The sequence below is a fragment of the Passer domesticus genome, chromosome 7 (assembly GCF_036417665.1).
Source record: "Passer domesticus isolate bPasDom1 chromosome 7, bPasDom1.hap1, whole genome shotgun sequence".
Lineage (NCBI taxonomy): Eukaryota > Metazoa > Chordata > Aves > Passeriformes > Passeridae > Passer > Passer domesticus.
In genome coordinates this window covers 13,030,708-13,052,383 of record NC_087480.1, presented here as the reverse complement: position 1 = coordinate 13,052,383, position 21,676 = coordinate 13,030,708, and the positions used below count along the sequence as shown (strand labels likewise).

At 39.4% G+C, this 21,676-nt stretch overlaps 1 protein-coding gene across 4 annotated transcripts in view; it reads left to right on the top strand.

The window, feature by feature from the left end:
• AFF2 (ALF transcription elongation factor 2) overlaps positions 1–21,676 on the top strand; it is a 323,604-nt gene that overhangs the window by 91,240 nt on the left and 210,688 nt on the right. For all 4 annotated transcript variants that reach the window (XM_064426942.1, XM_064426944.1, XM_064426941.1 and 1 more), the window contains exon 3: positions 340–1,230. In XM_064426942.1, coding sequence (XP_064283012.1) covers positions 340–1,230 — 891 coding nt within the window. The remainder of the gene's footprint in view (positions 1–339; positions 1,231–21,676) is intronic.

The following is a 21,676-nucleotide window of genomic DNA, read 5'->3' as shown; positions in this document are numbered from 1 at the left end:
CCCAACATCTCTGACATAAACCCAGCTTATTTTGTGCCTAACATCCATAACTGATGCAATTTAAACACTTCTCTGAGAGCATATTTAAGAAAATGGGAAGCAGTAGACAAGTGTTACTGATGCAAGCCTGTTTCAAGAGATTCTTTGAACACAGTTATTGATAGGTTTTTCTTACATAACATATGCAAAATGTAATTGAAATTTAATTAAATGTCAGCATGACACCATTAAACAGCTAACATTTGCCATCTTCTAAGACAACTATTCTGAGCAGTAAATTGTAAATCAGGAATTTACTCACGCTTTTCTTGTCTTTTTTTTTTTTTTAATATATTTTAGACAAATAAAGGCGACGCCCTTGCAAACCGTGTCCAGAACACATTGGGAAATTATGATGAGATGAAGGATCTGTTAACCAACCACTCCAACCAGAGCCACCTTGTAGGAATCCCAAAGAATTCTGTCCCACAGACACCCATTGACAAAAATGAACAGAACTTTTTCCCAGAACCGAGGAACAGGATGATCCCATCTCATCAGATCAGCGGCAATTCATCAACATCAATGCCTCCACCTTCTTCATTGTCATCTAATTCTGCTTTGCTGCACAGCCACCAGAGCAGCAGGAAGTCGAGGACAGACTGGTCACGCAGTGGTCACAACTCCAGTGGGGCCCAACCAAGCCAATCCAGTGGTCAGCAGAGTCGGACAAAGCACAGCTCTTCTCATGACCAGTCACAGGGCAGGTATGAAGATCTCTACAACTGCCAGAGTGAGCAGCATAAAAGTGGGGGAGCTGAGGAAGCAAATGCTATGGCAACATCTTCACATTCGAGGAGGCACACTCATGCAAAGTCAGTACCTGGAGAACACACTTACAAAGAAAACAGTCATTCGAAGTCACCCACGGAGCTTGAGTTTGTAGGCCATGGTCCTGGATCTCCACTTCCTTCCACTTCTTTGTTAACTGCAAACAATGGTCTTTCCACTCAGAATTTCCCACCAGGACTGCACTGTAAGAACAGCATGGTCCAGCAAAAGCCTACAGCTTATGTCAGGCCTATGGATGGTCAGGACCAGGTACCCAACGACTCACCTGAACTGAAACCCCCAATAGAGATTGAGAGTGGATATGGAAATCAGTCCTTTGGAGCACTGCTGGAAGGAAAAGTGAACACACCTAGCTCGAAGAACAAAGTACCAAAGCTCAACATTCCTCCTGTTAGTGAAGTAAGTGGTTTAAAATATCTTCTCTCTAGTACTGCTTGAGTATTGCATTCACTAAATATTTTTCTCTGGAAATATGTAGTTGCATTGCTGGAATAAACAATACAGTGTATTCCTTTTTCTGGAATGAGCATGACTTTTTTCAGTGGTTTGTTGTGATAGTCCCAGTAGCAATATTTAATGTAGTTTTTAAAGCACAGTTTGGAATACTAACATTTCTTGTTTATGATTAATATTAAAAGGCTAGATCTCTGATGGGTGTAATATATGTATACCAGCTATACTGGTTCTGGACAGGGAACTCTAATATCTCAGTTCATCTGCAATTTTCACTCTTGAATTCTCAGTTAGTAGGTAGTTTGATAGACATATTGCTATTTTAAATTCTAAGGAAAAATGGCAGTGTTCAAATTTCAGTGGTACTAAACAGTCCTGCCAGTAAGGAGTTTATTTGCAGAGTTTGCTAAATTCCTTTTTTTCTTTTTATTGGAATTAATATGACTTAAGTTGTGAATAATGCTTATGAAAATGTGTCCCATAGAAGCTTTTATGCATTTTGAAGAGCTCTTAATACTGGGATTCAGTCCCAGTCTCTGCAACCAACAGTTTAAGCTGTTGAATTTTGTATTGCTGGTCAGAACAGTAGTCCTGTGAGGAACATTTTAGTTGGTTCATATTCGTGTCCATTCCAAGCAAAAATGTATAATAAGGATATGGATTGAACTATTTATACCCTGTGTATTTTTTCTCTTAGTCTGAGTTTCTCTAAGCCTGTAACCTTTGGAAGGTAGGTGTACAGTGTACATATAAGCAGAATTGCAAGATGGGTTTTTCATAGCTTTCTGTTTTCCCAAAAATATTTCCCTGCTTGGTAATATTTTTATCCTAGGAATGAGGAGCAATGCATTCTTAAACTACTTTATTGCAAAAGGTCAGATTTTTCTATTGGAATAATTGTTTCAAGCCAATAATTTGTTTGACTATTTAAAAACTTGATGTTATTTATTAACATTCCAGGCAGCAACAAAGACTGATGTGTTTTGCAGTAGAGCTTGGAATAATTTTCTGGGAACTGCATCTGAAAACAGTAAAAGGCCTATTTATATCAAGTGGAAGCTGAGGGTTGCTTGCAGATGGTGTTTTATTAGAAAATGTATTTGTTAATAAACGTAGCTTTCTGCAAGATTACTTTACAGATGTTTCTGTTTATTTTTACCTTGGGTTAAAAATCTGCTGGTGTAGATGACTTCAGAGTCTGCTGCGATTTGTCGCTAGCATTGTTTGGCAAGTAAATAATTGCATGCAAAGGAAATAATGATGTTGCAAAAGCAAATACTTTTTTTCGCTCTTGCCATCTATTAACGCTATGAGTCAATAGAAGCACTTTAAATTGCAGAATCAATGCAAAGTATTTTTGGAAATAAATTGTACCTTTTGCAATTTGTGTCAACTACTAAGAATGCATTTTTAATTTCCTTACTTTTTGAGTGAAATCTTGGAACTATGAAATTGATTGAGTTGTTAACAATGTTTTTCGGATGCAGAATTTCACCCACATCCTTCTTGCATAGCTCTAGGAACCTCTGATATGAACTGTTGTTTTTGGAAGGATTCCTAGTTGCAAAGATGAAAAATTGCATTATGAATTTGTTGCTATTTTAGTTTATAACCTGTGTAGTGAAAAGTATAGGTGTATAATTAATTTCATGTTCAGATAAATGGTAAACTCTAGGCAATTTAGAATTGAAAGTAGGTAATAATCTGCAAGCAGTCTGCATTTTGAGAGTGAATAGTAAGTTGAAGAGGGAAAGAAAACCCAAAGCTGTGACAAAATAACTTTCCTTTCTGAGACAGAACAGTGGACAATAGCCAGACTGATGGATCTTTTACAGGCAAATCTCCTCCTGAGTTTGGAGAGTTGGATTTTTTTGCCTGTGTCGGGACTATGAACTTTGGCCCTCTGTGTTTTTCCACAGATGTGTATCCTGAATTTGATTTACCTTGCGTTCAGCTATAAAACTCCTTCCAATCCAACATTATAGATAACTGGTTTAGTTTAAGCTTAATCAGAACTGACAGTGCACACCTGTGAAACCCATAACCTTTTCAGAATGACTGCAGTGAGTGGCTCTGTTGTAATCTTTATACAATTGATGTGAAGGCTTATGATCCTTTGGTGGTGCTTATCAATTTATGAACCTTCCCAAGCCACCTCAAGCCATAGTGATCTGCTTGAAACAATTTTGTTCCTACTCCATAGGTTTCCATCTTAACACTGTTCCACGTGCTGGTGGTGATCTTCAAGCTAGCAATAGGAGAATAGTTTGGGGGCATTTCTGCATAATTTGCTCTGTGGTTTTCCTCTATATCTGAGTCTATTTTTTCAAGTTCCTGAGTGTATGCAGATAGAATGCACACTGAAAGTTTTTTAGTGATTCTCTCAAAGTTTTGCTTGTTCTTAAGGTGGGGAATTCTGTAAAGAAATAAAATTCCTAGGTGATGGTCCTGCAATAATGGCATCCATTAGGAAAAGAAAAAGACTGTTCTTGCTATCTTACAGAGAGAGAGGGGAATAAGTAACCAAATATTTGAACAAGCAGATTTAAAAGAAGTGCTCAGACTGATGTGGAAATATGGTGTCATTTATCATGGCTTAATGGAATAAGATGTTGAGTGCCCTGAAAACGTTCTGCCATGTGTAAGGAAGTGATCAATTTTATAACATAATTTGTGTCACTTGAGGTGTTGCTCTAAGAATCTCTGCTCATTTTCTGGGCCCAATTCTGCCATCAGAGATGCCCATCCATCTTTCAGCTGCTCTGTGCAGACAGCTTTGTTAATGCCTCGCTGCTGGCGTGTCTCTGCCGGGCAGGGGATCGTGGGTCAGTGATTTCTGAGGTCCTGGAGATTCACAGTGAGTTCACACAGACTCACCAGGTGGGGTCAGGAGGTGGTCAGCAGCTCTTACACACCTGTGGACTAATCCTTGCCTCTGAGTGGGGGCTGCTGTGTGATTCCCAGACCTTGGCTCACCCACACAGAGCTAGTTCAGACCTGACTGCACCACGAGTGGCCATTTCTGGTAGAGAAATAGAAGTAGCAGAGCCTCTGTAAACTTTTAGTTATGCCATGGAAGGGTTTCTTTGTGATTTTGTGATGCTATTGATTTCTTTTACATTTTTGCTTGTTTTTTCATATCAGTATTGTTTTCTAAGAGTGAAGGTAAAACGTTTTATGGTTTGGTGCCTTGAGCAAAACCCAGTGTAATCAGTAGTGCCCAGGCCTGGCAGTCCCTGAGGTTCAGAAGCTGTGGAGCAGATCTTCATCATAGGGCCATGATGGGAGTTCCTGAGGCACATGCAGAAATCCACCAGATCTCATGACATAGAGATGATAGCAATGGTCTTGGAGCTAAAACTGGGAGAGAAAATGATAGAAAGCCTCAACCTTATTTCCCGTTCTCTTCCTATTAACTCCCATCTCTTTAGTATGTATTTACGTGCATACTTACATTGCAATGTGTATATATTAATTTTGAACTTGCATTTAACACCTGATAAATTGTGGCAAGCCAGGAATATTGCAAAGAGCTTTTGTATTATGCAGAATTCCACCTACTTAAATCCTATGATGGCAGATGATTGTTACTTACCACTCAAAGAGAGCTGCGTATTTAAATCCTATGCATTTCTTCAAAAAAGTAGATGTTAGAGACCACAATAACAGCTGATCCTCTCTCTGCTGCTTTAAAATCCAGAATCTTGATACATGTATGTATATTTAAACCTCTAGGAATCAGATGCTTATAAATTATTTCAAATTGACTAACGCAGTAGGTGACAGCCAAAAGAAAGCCTGTTCTTTTCAGATTGGGCTCAAGCACAAATTACTGGGAGCACTGAGTAAAGCAGAGGGTTTTAAGGTCTGTGGAAACATCAGAAGCTGCATTCCTGGAAAACCTTATGTCCAGTTCCCCAGAACAATGCATGGATTTCCAATAATGGTTTAGAGATGGGGAATCAAGAGCAATTGAGATAATTTTTGATTGTCAAGGCAGTTTTTAAATCTCATAGCAGAATTGGCTTCATGTTCCTGCAAAGTAGCAAATGCTCATGTACAAAATTTTCCTGAAAATACAAAGCTAGGAACAAATCCAAAAGGCCTACGACATCTATGTCACTTTCCACTTATGGAATAAAAAATGGAGAACTTCTATTTTCACTTTACTTCTAGGAAAATATTTTGACGGGTTCAGTATACTGCAAAGTGATAAGCTTCTGTTACGCGTTTCAAATCATTCTGTTATCGCTGCATGTATTGATTTGCTTAGTGCTTTCTGAGCTAGCTATAAAAAAGGCTGTTCTCCTTCTGCATTAAAGAGCAAGAAAAATTGACAGGTAGATAACCATATTGATTGAACCTAAATAGTAAATGCAAGAGGCTTATATATGACTTATAAAACTCTCTATAGGAACCAAAGCCAGCATAATACCTTTTTTTTTTTTTTAAATTTATTAGAAAGTAGATGCCTTTAACCAGCCCCACCCCTTTTTGATATACATGCTACTCTAGTTGCCAACTGTAGTGCATTACCATAGTTCTGGGCAAATCACTTTTTTCAAATGCCAGCTTTAGCTGTCCCCCAGACTTTGAGCTTGGAAGAAGAATGGGCTGAATCACGCATTAGGATGAAATCCCTTTGCTTGGTTCATATTTCAAAAGTCTGAGGCCAAAAACAAACCCAAAGAGCAGTATTTCTTGCAGTATTAGAGGTTACAGCCATATGTTTTTAATTTGTAAATACTGTGAGAAGTAATGTTCTTATGATACTTCTAAATGAAGACCATATGACACCACTCGACTGAAGACCTCTTATTGTGGCCTTTTGAAGGCTACTGTCCCATGGCCTGGACAATGGCTAGCAAAGCTGGTTTGCAGACATAGCGAGAGGACAGCTTGTCTATTTTAAATCAAACATAAATAAGCATATTTAGGGCCTGATTTTGAACCACTGTGACCAGTGGGAAGTCTGCATTTCAGAACAGAACACTTAAAGTTGCTTGAATAAGTGTGGCTGAAAGAACTGACCGTGTGTGTTTGGTTTGGGAAAAGAAGGGTTAGGTTCCTTCTTTCCCATTGTTCATTTGTTAGTGGTTTTTGTTTTGTAAGCTATTCCTAATTCTGACGTGAGGAAGAAAAAAAGTCTGAGTGAAGTTACAGTTAACTCTGGGAAGAATGAGACCTGTGGTGTCTTGAAGAGTGATTTATTTTTTTTGTAAACCTTTTGAAATTCCCAGTGCCAGAGTAATTGCTTGTCTCATTTGGTGTCTTATGAAATGTCACAAAGTAAAATGACCTCAGAGGCTTTGGGGAGAGCAGTAGAAGAATTTGTTTGGCTTGAGCAAAGATGTGAAGGCACTATTCAAAGGCTGCAGGGGGACTGTAGGGTGTATTCATAGCTTTGACATTAAATTTGGTGTATGACTATGGAACAATCATTTTTTTTAAAAGAAAATATCACAAGCTGCGTAAAACCAGAATTAATTTTTATGTTATCTCAATGTTGACGGTTAATGTACCTTTTGAATAATAACTAGGAGTTGGTAGAGCTAATTTTTCACCTATCTGGTGTGTGAATGGATAAAGAAGGATGTTCTTGGATCTTTATTAGTAGTCTGCTTAGTTGTCAGCTAACAAGGGCATTCTTTTAGGAGCAGCCCAGCAGGTGGAATAAAGGTGGAGCCTTTGCACTATTTTTCAATACTCTTCTGGAACATAACCAGCTTTAATAAAAATACTCTCTCTGAACAGGGAAATAAACAATACTCGTGTAAGAAAAGATGGGAAAATGCCATTTTCGTGTATTGGAATGTTACATGGTGTGTGTTTTCACTCTGGGTTGTGATCAGTCCTTGAGTGAATAGCATGCCTGCTTCTTTCTGAGAACAGGATGGGCAGGTATTCAGGTATCAATATTTGGCCTTCTACACTACAATGACTGGCCATTTTAAAACTTTATCACCAGCTATGTTAAATTTTATTTTAACTGATGCAACCTTTGAAGTAACACACAGCTAGTTTGAAAAACCTACCTACATATTCACTGCTCATTCCTGTCATAATGTTCAGATTTTTTTTTTCACAACCCTTATTCTTCGTAGAGAAACTGAGGTTTTAAATAGTGTGAGAACACAGAAGTCATATATTTTTTCAAGTGCAGGCAGGAGAGTGTGCACACATTTCTGCATGGGCAGTGACAGCTATTGTGAATCATCACTGGGACTGAACCTGGGGCTTCTCTGGACAGCCTTTGCTTCTTGAACAACAGCAGGGTCTCTCCCTAGAAGCTATAATTTACTTTCTCCCAGTGCCACTCATTTAGTGAATATGATGAAAACATTGCATCCAACAGACACCTGTTAAATATGTAAAAAGAAGCATAGAGATAATCAGGGGGTGTAAATACAGGAGAAGAAAGTTTTAATCCTGATGCAAACAGTGGTCAAGTAGAAAATTAGACTCTTGTATCTGGTAGGTGTAGATCAGTAAGGAACAACTGGAATGCTCCTTGCAAATGCCAAGACAGCTGAATGGTGCAGAATGTGATTGGGTATTGTAGACAGAGTAGGAAATCAAGCATAAAACACTTCAGATGTTACATGAGCAGTTGAGACAGAAATACAGCTAGTGAAAGGTAAAGGAGGAGGGACAGCACCATATATTAGAAGCTGAATGAAGATTTACAGAGAATATTGCAACAGGTAAAATAAGACCTAGGGGAAGAATCAGAAGAAAAGGTTATTCAGACAACAGAGGTGAGGAGGGCATGGAGGAGGTGGAGCTGTGATGTGAACATGCAGTGAGCTCTGGTTGGGCTCTCAGCAGGAACATGCTGACCGTAGGGCAGCACGTGGACAGGGGGTGTAAGCACAGTGCAACTGGGCTCACCATATGGGAAAGAGCCACTGCAGTGCTCAGTGTGGTCACCTTTCCAATGGAGATCACAAGAACAGAAGTGCTTAACTGCCCTTAAGCTGATCAGACTCCATCTCATGAACAGCTGGATTGATGCTCACTGACCCCTGGTCCCAGGCAGCCTCTCCTGCTCTGTCTCCTGCATTCCCACAGGTGTGAGGTGCTTACTCACATGCACACCTCAGTTTTCTGTCCTTTCGTTTGTTGACATGCAGAATTACACTCAGATTTTAAGTTTTTTGCCACAACACAACATGAATCATATGTATAACACTCCTTCAAAATGTGAAAGTCAGAGGAGGTCTTATATGAGCATTTCTGGTGTTATGGCCAGAGACACCCCACTGTGAGCTGTAGTCTCTGCTTCAAGTATGGAAAAGCATTTAGGAGCTGCAAGTGAAAACATCATATGGGAATACTTTAATAAAAAAAACCACAGTGAAAGAAAGTTGAGCATATAACTTGGCAATGCTCCATGAACTGCAGATATAGGTTAAAGTTATTTAGTTGGCAGGCAATTGCTGGTGTATTAGCAGTGTTGGGGAAAAAATCTAATTTCTGTATTTTGGCTTGTGCAGTAAAGAAATTCCTCCCACATAAATATGTTCATTTCACCTTCTGGGAAGTAAAGAAAGGAAACTGTAGCTGCAGTCTGTTATTTAATCTTCCTGAAATTAGCATTTGGTGCTCAGGAAGATTGAAAGATTTAATGCCAATGCCTTCCTCAAAAGAAAGAAATGACACACCACATATGCTTTAGCACTGGTTAGACTGTTAAATGGAATTAATCAAAATCCATGCTAAAATATTTCCATGTGTTAATTAGCAACAGTTTGGAACATTAAAATACATATTGGCTTGGGAATAAATTAGTGAAGAAATATCAGATTGAGTTTGTGGGTTTTTAACTGCAACATAATATACTGTGTGCTTTAGAAAGGTAAATGTAAATACATTCCTCTGAAATGCTGTGGCAATGTGCATTTAAAAATTGGGCAATAAACCAATCTAAACCAGGCTTTTGTTATGGCAGAGTTGATACCATGTCCTGTTTTAAAAGAAACATTGGATTGTTCCCTCTTATAATAAAGCAAGAGAAAAACAGTTTAAAAATTCTAAGAGTTTCATCTCAGGCCAAAAGAAGTTTTCAAATCTCTCCTGTGAAAAATCAGTGTGATGTAGCAACTACCAACACCAGGTCTCCTGTTGTGAGCAGAGGAGTTCTGCCTTTCTCTTCCTGCTGGGTCACTGCAAAGTTTGTTTTCCCTTCTCTTATACTGAATCTTAAGAGCAGCAGAATAGCATAAATTTAGGCAAGCATGCAAATGTATCAAACAGTATCCATACTATTAAATTAGTGCACACAAGGCAGGTAGAGATACTTGTGGTTGCATTATAGATACCAAACTCCTCACTGAGAGTAAGAGGCCATGGTTGGCCCGCAGAGTATCCATTTCTCTTCCTAGAGGGAATGACTGTTCTTTTTAATGAAGAAACCACCTCCAAGAAGTTTCTTGGAGTTGCATTTTAGGTTTGGTCGCCCACAATCTCATTAGTGGGGATAATTTTATGTACGTTCAGTTCAGGAAAGTTAAAAAAGGTAGTTTATTTTCATTTTTTGATGGGTGCTGCTTAAGTAGCTATTTGTCCTGTAACATTGAGCTTAAAGAAAAGGTTTGGGGAGCTGAGGGAGGAAGAGGCAAGATAAGTACAGATTCAGTCACTTTCCAGGCTAATGAGGCTGGAAATTTTGCTTGGATTTACAAAGATCTCTGAGAGAAGTCCGTGGTCATAGGTCTAAGCCTCAATCCCCATTAATACTGCCAATTAATACTGCCAGTCTAAACATGTTTCAGTTGATACATGCTACTTTCCCTTTGCACATGTCCTCAGAATAATTTCCCATTGTTTTATCCCCCAGATGTGTAAACTCCTTGGGTTATATTTCACTGGAATGCAAGCTGTGATGCTTAAATCCACAAGACAAGCTGGCAATTACTTCTGCTATTTGTAAATACTCAGGCATCCATTTACATCTGCCAGTATTTTAAATATAAACATTGAGATAATTATTTCTTAAATGTGTTAAAACACTAATATATACTTTGTAAACTTAGAAAATCATAAGAATCCTCAGGTGACTTGTGGGAGTCAGGATTTGGATTTTATCACTTAGAGTGATAAAATCACTTAGAGTTCATCCTGAATGAAGGCTTCCTTCACATCTTCGTCAGTAACCTTAACTCAATTTACTCATTTTGATGTCAAGAAACCCTAACTTTCATGTCATCAGAAAACCTGGAACTTCCCCCAAAAATATAATTGGTACTACATATGCTACTTACACTTGAACATGGTTAATTTTGAACCTCTCTTTGCATCCAGGAGTAGCTTTCTTAAGTGCCTTCCTTGTGAAGAAAAACTTCACAGTTTATTTTGCATGGGAATAGAGAGAGATTGTAACATCTTTTCTTCCCGCCAACACATGCAGTTTCACACTGACATGAAATATGGCACAAATTTAGCTAGGGAAATACTAAGAAGGGTACTTTTTATTCCAAACAATTATCCTAGCAACCACATCATTCATTCCACAATCCCGTGATCACAAAGGTCACCATTTACACGGGTTTATGGCAAGCACCACGCACTGTGGTGTCATGGACCACAAATGGTTTGCAGATCCAAAGTTTGGAAATCAGGGATTTTGAGCTTTGCCAGTATTTCCGAGAGCAAAACTTGACCATTAAAGTTTCCTGAGGTCTGTGGAGTGATAAAAAGCCAATAAGGGGATAAGCATTGCCTGTGCCAATGGTTGATATTTTTTCATTGTTATAAATTACTTCTACCAGATAGAAAATGACTGGGCAGAGTGGAGTGGAGGCAGGGCTGCATTCACCAAGTTTCTGTATACTGCATGCAAAGAAGAACATTTACATCTCACTACTTTTTACATACAAGTGCTATTGCTTTTTCCCCTCTGTGTAGTGATAAGCTGGTTCTTGACAGTTCCTTGACACATAAAATACCCAATTCACTGTACTAAAACTAAACAAAATAAACCAGACTGAGAAGCAGACCGTTTTTTGTGGGATGTTGAGGTGATGGTAAAATACAGCCAGTCTAGACCTGTCCTGCTCTTTTGTGATAGTATTGCTGTGGGCAATCCAAATAATTTCATATGAGGACTAAGGCTTTCCGGTTTTGATTAGAAGAAGCAAAATTGGGCCATAAATGATCAGTCTGAATTAAACTTATTTAGAACTGAAAGCAAAACTAGGATATAGAGAATTATTGCTCTTCAGAGGAGAAGAAGAATTAAAATTTGCAAATGCTCTTTTCGTAAACACGTTTTATTAAGATGTAACTGCACCTGCATTTCATCAAGAAAATTGTTTGCTGCAGTTTTTAATATACTTTGATATATTGAATATATTTGATTTATTTTGATAATAATGGGGTTTTTCTGCTTTTATTAGAATTCTGCCTGCTCTAAGTTCCTAGTCCCAAGTATCAGATTTTTTGAGAGATGCCCTATTTACTTGTAATTTTCATCCCCTTTTTCAGAGCCGATGCTTTAGCTGTAATGAAGACTTCAGATAAGCAACCAGATTTCAGATGCTAAATGATTTAACTAAATCAGGAATATCATATTACTATTGACTTTGCTTGGTTGCAAGAGCCAGGTGCTAGAAAGAAAAATACTGCCTTTCTGTTAGCATTTTACCTTTTCTGAGGAGCACGCTTTGGAAAAGAATCTGAGCTTCCCCAGTTGCTGGTTTTGGTTGATTGAGGTGTGGTCTCTGAATATGTGAAGTAAAGTTATTTAGGTTGAAAGGAAAACAAGAGAAGCTCTGCAGGGATGCCAGTAACGCACTCCAGATGCTCTCTGGTGCTCAGGAGAAGTCACACCAGAGCCTCACAGCCCCTTCTGTCTCCTCCTTTTTCCCAAGACACACACCCTGTGTTCTCTGGCACTGACTCTCTCTGCAGGTTGACTTCTGCTGTGCTGCACTTCATCCTCTGGCCCTGGGAGAGGTAGTGAGTGGCCTGGGATAAATTACCTGTCCTGTTAAGAGAGAAAGGGCACCTGATTTCTGTAGCTTCCCTGTAAGGACCATGAACACCTCTATCAGCAGGTGGCAGGAGTGGAGGAGACCCTGCCTTCTCCTTGCCATGGGCTGCACTCTCCAGCTCTTTGGGAAGGGAAAACTTCTCTGAGTGCTAGAGGCAGCTTTCAGAGCTAGGCACCTTGAAAGGGAACTGATCCTTACAGCCAAGCATGGAAGATTTTCCATAACAGGTCTTGGATGGGGTTTCAGAAAAGGGTGCTCAGAATTCTCCATGTTCTTGGTTGCTCCAATTTTAGTTCCTAGGGCAAGACAGATGGCAGATCATTGAAGGACAGAAGGGAACAGAGGCATGAACAGAGAGAGGGATTTCCCCATTCATTAACCACAAAAGATACGTTTGTTCAAGAACAAATAGCTGTAATAAGACAAGCAGCTCTGATGCTGAAGAAAAGGTGCTTTTTTTGTCAAATATATAGGAAATACTGCTCCCAGATGAGCCATGGTAAGGACTGTCCTTTAAGGAAGCCAAGCTGAGTTGAGATCCTGGCTGTGGGAAGGCCTTGTATTTCACTTGTTTTCCTGTTAGCTAACATGGGGCCCTGCATGGTGGGCAGGGAGGTGATTGTGGGCACCTGTTTCTTCAAAGTACTGGAAGTAAAATTGACTTCTGCACTGTATTAACCTGAGCTTTTGTGGACTTCATAGATGATTATTTTTCTGGCAGTGATTCACCAAATTGCGTTGTGTTTGTGCATATGTACAAATCCAAAATTCTAGATAAGCAGTATGTAGATGAGCACTTAGATCTACATCCACACTTACAGAGGCTGGAAGGGCTTTTCCTGGTACACTGCTGTGTTTTCACAATAGAGCACACATGATAGAAATGGGAAGGAATTACAGGTTTTGTTGCTTTGTCTCCTATGACATGGAGCTACATGGAGATCCTCACTGCATCTGCTTTTGGCCTTGAACAGACAAATATCAGAGATCCTAACAATTGTCATTTTTGGTCCTTCCACCAAAACTTAGACCCAAGGGAATAAATTTTTAATTTAATGTTTTCTGTTCTGTTCTATGCTAAATTTACTGGCAGTGCTTGTCTGCCTCTTACTGAGTGGAATCATGCAATTATTTCTCAAATTCTTCTTTGTTCTCACAACTACTTTCCTACTTAGTCCCTTCCCAAACAACGCAAGATCCTCTTTGCCCACAATGTTGGTGTCCCATGACTCTTGGGACTTTCTGTTTCCCCTGTTTCCCCCTTATATACCATCAGGTTGCAAATAGCTGTGGTGTTGTGACAGCAGCACAACATATACTCTGTTGTCATAGAAAAGTCTGAACATTTCAAGTCGAGTGCTTTGTACCTGAGAAGCAATCCAATACCTTCTGTTAGGGAGCTTTGAGTGAACAAGCTGCTCTTAAACCCTGAGGTGATTATAATACATGTGTATGAGGTGTTGAGCCAAAGCTTCTGTATTTATGTACATAAGAGAAGGTATTCAGATGTGTTCTCCCACCATTTCTTGTGTATTTTTACAGTGGTGAAGGCTGGACTTTGCATATGGATTATTGTAATCCTACATCCTTGTAGCAAAGGCTCACCTTGGATTGAGTGTCACACTGGGCAAAGAATACAGCAGATATTTTGGAACATTCCTTCATGAATGATTGCCTTCTCTCTGCTCGGAGGAAGTGGGGAAAGAAAGCCACAGGGCTGCATTTACCACAGCTCTGTGTTTGAGCTAATAAACTGTGCTGAGAGCCTCAGCTCAGGCTTACACTTTATTTTTTCCAGCCTGAAACACAGACTGAGATAACTCAGATCTGCCCACAATAGACAGCACAAATATTCCTTGAAAGGCTTCCAAAAGTTTTGAGGCCTGGATAGCTGTTGCAGGAGTTTTTGTATATGAAAATGTGTACCATATAGGTTGTGTATAAAGGCACTTGAAAATTAAGCAAAATGTGCACACAGCTCTATCAGGATTTTGGGAAAAATGTTAAATTGCAGAATTCATTTGAAAAGACAAAAACCCAACCTTCAACAACCAAAAAAAGAAAACAGCCCACTTGCAGAAACAATGAAAAGCCACCAGTGTAATTTTGCATGTGGCTGTTATGCAAGGCTCCATAGGGATTACCTTTGACTCTGGGCTCTCCAACTTGCAGCATCTTGCATAACACACTTGCACAACAAGCAGCACTTCACAGCAGCAGGTTTGGAGCCAGGGCAGTGCTCACTGCCACTGACATTGGCTGCAGTGTTCTGTGAGAGTGCCCCGGGCCATTTCAAAACTAAGGGTAGAAAATGGAGTAAAGGAGACAGTTGGGGGAGAAGGAGAAAAATACCCCGCTATACATCAGTCTTGCACAAGTAAAAGAGATACATGCAATTTGTTTCAAAATCTGGTGTCTAAGCTTATTTGTTTTACCAAAAAGGAATAATCAATGCATTTTATCCAGGAGGATCTATTTTTTTTCCTGCCGAAAGCAGTGTAATTTTTATTTTTGGCCTCATGGAAGCAATTTTTAGAAATAACTTTTAGCCCTTTAAAATTAAGCTTAATAGATCAAAAGTGTTCTGCATTTTTTCCCATCTCATACCTAAGGTTAAAAAATCAAAAGTGTTCTCCATTTCCCTCCTCTCATATTTCTATACTTTGTTCATATTATGCCAAACAGTGAGACCCAGAAATGAACCTACCCTTGTGCAGAGATATTATTTATAAGGACTGAATTCCAAACCCACAGTTGGTTATAGAAAACTTGTCATTGAGTTCAGTAGTGTATGAATCAAGACCTGTAAAAATAAAGTCAGAAAGGACCATTCTAAAATTAGCAGACACCAGTGATGACTGCATTACAGAGTGGACTGGACTATTTGTGCTATCCTTTTATGTAGCACTTCAAAACACAATTTCCACTGAAACAAGCTCTTGGGAAAATAAATGGAGAAGTTTCCAAATACTATCACTGTTTCAGTATTCATACATAATAAACCCAGCTTCTGTAAATAACTCATTTTATCTGTCAAACATTGTAGGCACATATGCCACATTTACTGTCACTGGGGTCGTAAATAAACAATGTATCTGTCTACAGATTACTTATGTCTGGAGGAAGTGAACAAGTACACACGAAGAACAGTGTGGAAAGTATTTTAATTGTGTAATAAATAGTGTTGCTATTGTTAATTATTTTAATTACATCTGAACTTAAAAATACAGTTCATAATTTAATGCAGGATGCAAAAGAATAATACTCAAACAAAAAATTAAGTATGTATTTCTTAAATGCATTTCTACGTTCACTCACTCAAGTAAAACTTTGGGCTTGGGACTTTTTCCCTCTTTATTTTAAACAGAACAACAGAAAACAGCCCCCTCAAATTGCAGAAGCAGGTCTTGGATCCAGGCAGTCACTGATGCTCTAATGATGCTTGACTTTGTAATTGGAATCTCCTTGAAAGGACATTTGCAGATTTTCAATCCCATCATAATCAGTGTGTATACCCATATAGAATTTACATTTGGGTTTAGTGTGTACATCCTGACTCTGGTTACTGTGTATGTGTATCCATGAGCCAGACTTGTCACTCTCCTTTCTGACAGCCTGTTTGCATCATTTCTGGTTAGGTTTTTGCTGTGCCACTTGTTTGTGATCACATTTAGGCACCAGAGATAGCAGGAGACTTCTAATGAGAAGCCAAAATATGAGGAGTCTGCCTTTGCCCACTGGACCACCTTGGTGGTTAAGATATGTTCTGAATACTTTTGTTTTCTGTAGGAAGCATTGTCACTTAAAAGACCAATTTCTGAGCCTATCTTAGAATAATTTGTTTCTTGATATATGTTGGAAACAGGCAAATCAAAACCCAAAACCCAGATTCCCTTGAGCTCCTTCTAAATGCATTGTACTTTTCTTGGGGGAAAAAATAGTCATCAACCAATTAGGTATGGATAGGGGTAACAGACTTGATTTATGATAGAATAAAAGTAAGTTAAGGTCTATCTGAGCAAATGTGATAGTGGAGCTTGTATTTATATTGTTAGATCATATTTTCATTATTAATTATAGAATTATTATGCTCTAATGTCTGTAGTAACCACCAGGACTGCAAGAGAGACAATGTTATAAAACAAAACAAAAGCCTTTATAAATTCTGTTGATTGGCTAAAGTACACCTTTTATATTAATAGTCTCTTACCTAAGCTAATGAGCCAGAGTATTAAGATTTAAGACATTAGTGCTATTAATGTAACAGCTAATGATGATAAAATTCAGCCCTTAAGTATTTCCATGGATCTCTTGGTAACTTATGAATGAGCAGAGCTTGACCCTATTTGCTTTGCTGAAACACCAAAACCCCACAATAAAGGACTAAGGTAGATTTAATCCTGGGATGATAAGTCACAAGGTACCTGCGTGTTTGAAAAGAAACGCATTTATTTCTGTTTGCCACTCATATGGCAAGAATCTATTGTGTGAATCTCTGTTATTTTCCTTTGGCATTGTTAAATATCTGATAAGTTGTTTTCTGGCATGCCTAACGTTGTGAGTGGAGTGCTAGAAAGCACACACATATGATCTGTAAGGATCTGGATTATAACAGCACCGCAATGAGAAGAATTCCAGTGCAGGCACCTCTTGTTAACAGCCCTTCCATAAGTGCTTAAGTTCAAATTAACTGTTCTGAAGCCCAAATTAGAGTCAAATCTGATGTGAGCCAATTTACTCTGCACAACAATCATGGGCAATGAAAAATGTTCTGCTAGATTGCTGTTTAAATCGGATCACTATAGCTCCCTTGGTGGGAAAGCAGTGCAGAATAACAATGGCCAGCAGCTAAATGTAATTTAATTATTGGGTTTACATATTGGTTAGTTCTTGCATTGTTTAAAAAGAAACATTTTCCAGCCAGGTGTACAATGCCTGGCCAGTGTTAGAAATCATTATAAAAAGCTGGAAGAATAATAGACTGATGATCTAACGCATTTAAATTAAGCACGGTCTGAGTGTTGAATGTTGAAGGGTGGGGAGTTCATTTCCATCGAGGGCTGACATTTTGTCCTCTTTGTGTATTGCATCGTTAGTGGTATAATACATGCAGAAATATGATGATGAAAGGCCTGAAGACTCAGAGTTTGAAAATACTGCTTCGTTAGGGCTGAGGTATCTGTTGTTTCCCACAGTTTTTCTGGTTGAAATCACATGGTAAATTTGAGACCCTCCATTTAATATTTACAAACTAAACAAAAATCTAATAAGATGTCAGTCCAACTTTATCTTTCAGCTGTCCTTGTCTGTCTCATAACTGAAAGACACTACAGGTTGCCAGGTGTAAGGTGGAGAAGGATGTCATTGTTCTAATACTGCACTTTTTTCTCCAAGTTCCTTCTTTTGCATCATAACAGCAAAATTCCATATCACATCCTTGTTTGATATGAAATTGCTTGATAGGGTGTGATGACACATTCATATTATGTTAGCAGCATAATTTAACTGCTCCATTTTTTTAAACCATTTGCAAAAGTGCCTGAAATGTGTGGCTTATAAAATAGGGTCATTACAGCTATGGTTGAATTGGCATTTCAGTAATAAAACCTTTGTGGAGGGCTAGATGTTAATGCAAAACTTCTATCATTATAAATATGAATCCGTCAGCAACAATATGGAGTGACTTCAGTAAGTGGACATGGGAAGACCTGTTTTCCTGAAAGATGGCACTGTGGCTCTCAAAGCCCTGACATCTTGCCACCAAAATGTTTGCTAGGGTGATAAAGTGGAGAACATGGCTGGCTGGTTGGTTGAGGGAGGAATGCTGCTTGTGGATCGTGCAGCACCCTGGGCTGGGACTGGCTGGCACTGCTGCCTTTGGAGGGCAGGAGGCTGAATGCATTGCTGTCCTCTAAACATAGCCCCAGCCTGTGCCTGTATTTCACACAGGCACCAAAGCCCACCTCAGCTTGTGCCTTTGGCATTGGGGATCCAGCCCTCTGCCTTTACTCAAGTAAAGCCTGCTGCAATAAAAATGAGTGTTTCCCAGTAAAACTGATACAGCACTTTGTGCTGTCTTTCAGGAGAATGTTTTTCATACTGTGCTGAGAATAGCAGTCTCTGGATTGCATGTAGAGAAGTGAACAAAAAGATTTGTGTGCCAGAGTTCTTGTCTTATTCTTTTCCTGTCCTTTTTTTTTTTTTTTTTTTTTTTTTACAAGGAAGTTACTTCAGCTGTGCTTCTCTGAGGGATAAAAGGCATCCTCTTGGTAAACTGAGAGCATCTGCTGTTGCACAGAGAAGACTAAATGCTGATCAGAGATTTGGGTTTGAAATATGTTAGTGGACACAAGAAGAATCCTTCAAGTGTACTCTCTGGGAGCAGACCGTATAGGCTCATGTACATTTCCCTCCTCTCTTTCCTGAAATAAGGGATGGAAGGAACTTCCTCAACTTCAATACCATAGCTTAAGTCCTTAAGGAATTTAAATACTTGCACTGACTTAGGTTTTGTCAGAATTTAGACTTTTGGAGGAGTACCTGTTCCAAGTCCAGGAAGGATGTCACGTGGCTGGAGATACGAACACAAGCTCACAAAAGCTGTGTGAGCAGGTGGAGTGAAGAGAGGGCTGTGGATCCTGCCTGTAACAGGAATGAATGACACAGGGGGTAGACATGGTACAAATGCTGCCTCTGTTAATTAGTACCACAGATATCCACCTGCCAGTAATCACACAGTTTATGTTGTCCTTAGGAGATGGAGCTCCCTTTCTGCACCTCCACTAATTCTGTTTTACAGTCTGTCCATGACACCAGTTAGTAAACTAAGAAAAAAAAGAAAGTTTTTACTGCTGAACTTTTTCTGTCTACTTCTTTGTCATTTAGTAGTACCTTTTGTAACCTGTGCCATACTCTTCTGTGTTCTTTAGTATGATCTCATAGGATTGGTCATGTAATTTCTTTGGTAGAGGCCTTCTCAGTTTGTAGGCGTAATGATTTTCTGCATCTTTGTCAGGCAATGGTGTTACCTTCAGTTGAAAAACCACCAATAAAAATGAATTTTTGCTATGTGATAAATTTTATGTCACTTAGTATGTTGGACAAAAGAGGACATTTATGAATGTTGATAAGGAAGGTCCATTCTCTATGTTTATTACAAAATGAAGTGGTAGAATCTGGTCTGTTTGTACACTCTACGATTTGTAGAAATTTTAGCTTTAAAATGTCTGTCTTTTGTTATTAGCAAGGCTCTTGTGGTGGAAGCACAAACAGGGCACCAGTAAAAAAGCAAATGGCATTTCTCAATTTCAGTTAATTTTGTTTAAATTTAGAACAATTTTGGATGGCTTTTTTGATATTCGTTCACACAACAGGCGTGTAAGTCACAGCTGCCTGCATGGTCTATTTACTTTGTAGGTCAGATTTGACACATATATGTGTTATTTCAGGAATGTAATCACTCAACTTGTTGCTGGTTTCAGGGAATTCTTTTACTCTCAGGTCCTTGTGAGAGTAAAATGGCTAAAAGATTAATTTATTGTGGGCAATAAACAGACTGATGGATATAATGCCTCTAATTAAACAGGTTGAAAGTGGGAGATGATTTTTTGTTATGTTTTTGAGTGAAAGGCCTGATGTTCTAAATGTTTGAGCCAGACAGTTCTTATCTTAAATTGTGAGAAGCTGAAATTGGTAGGGTCCTTCTAATATTGCTGAAGATGTGCCTCACCTCTGAGGTATTAACAGTTTGTGAGTCGATATTATTGAAACCTGTACTTTAAGTGAAGTAATTTTCCATATTGAAAAGGAACAGAGCATTTCTAAAATTATATTGCTGTAGTATGTATATGCAAAATCTATAGGTGTTCTTGATGAATAACAATGCACTCTGACAGCAAAGAATCAACACAGAAAAATTAGGTCACAGCAGCTTGCCTGCTCTTTACACTGTCATGGTTGATTGGTTATTCTCATCACCCTTTGTTTAAAATCATTTCAGAATTAATTGGCGTTCATTAACGCAAGTCTTTGTAGCAGAATTGCAGAAACAGTCATTAATGTAGCTAATAAACATAAAAAAGAAAAAAGGATCCTATTACCAGGTCCCTACAGGCTGTTAACTAACATTTTGAATAAGAATACATAAACATAAATTAAACATTTTTACAAACTGCTAAGGATGTGAGAATTTAGCACGGTGGTCTGTAGCAATGCTTTGAACCAATTTGTTACATTATGTCGATTTTTTAAGATTTTTGCTGTAAATGTAGTGGTGCTGATGAGCTTAGATTTTCAGTGCAGTCATGCAGGTTTCTTAAGAGGTCTGTCTGTCTCCACCAGCACCACAGATGAGGCTCTGATCCTTCTCCCCTAAATTCAGCAAGTGTTTTTCTTTCAGAATGTAGATGTTCAGGTTTCTTTTATGATGTTTTGAGGAGAAAGAGAGCAAACTTAGAAGCCAGAAGTTTTGGTTGAGGGCCCAAGTGCAGATACTGACTGGTGCAGTCCTCACCTGCGTCATTCGAGTGGCCAAAGGTTGTTTGCTGAGTTAATGGGGGTGCTCTGTCATGTAATTTCCATGTTAGTGTGAGCTAAACTCACTAAAATGCACTCTAAATTTGTGTATTAATTACAGGATTTCCCTCATTTGTGCTGTTGCCCTGATTTGATGGAAGATGCCATTTAGAATCTCTTAACCAACCACCCCCAGCTTTTTTTTCTAATGGATCTTCCAAGGTGAAGACAGTAATGGCTGAGAGCAGGTGGTGTAGGAGAAATCACCCATGCCCTGGCACACGTGGGAGGAGCAGGGGTGTGATGGTGTGCATGGTTTGCCCCAGCTCTGGGTCAGGCAGGGGCTCCTGCCTGAGCCCACGTCTGTGTGTGGGGATGCAGCAGTGCTCTGGCTCAGGGTCTGGGCTTGGGCTCTTTGAGGGAGATGGGTTCATCCCAGTGCTCACAGACACTTGTTACCCATTACAGAGCAAGGGGATGCTTACACTGCATGGAAGGGATGTGTTTTTTCTGAAGCTGATGAAGGCAGTGGTGCTGAGCAGCAGAGGCTCCCAGCACAAGCCCTGGCTGGATCTTTGGGATCTCCTTCCAGCAGCTCCAAGGCTGCTCACACTGCCCATGGCTTGGCTGGAGCACGGAGCTGGGAGTGGGGCCAGGCTGGCCACGGCCACCTGGGCTGGCTCAGCTGCCCTGTGGGCACCCTTCTGTCCCTGGGGAGTCTGTGAGACACCTGAGTCCCCGATGTGCAGGCATGATGAGGTACCTGAGCAGCCAAGTGAGCGTGGCCTGGTACAAGTGAATAGAAATGGCAAATTATTTATCCTGAAGTGTTGTAGACATTGAAATGGAGCCCTAGTGAGGGGCAATTGGAAAATGTGTCCCCT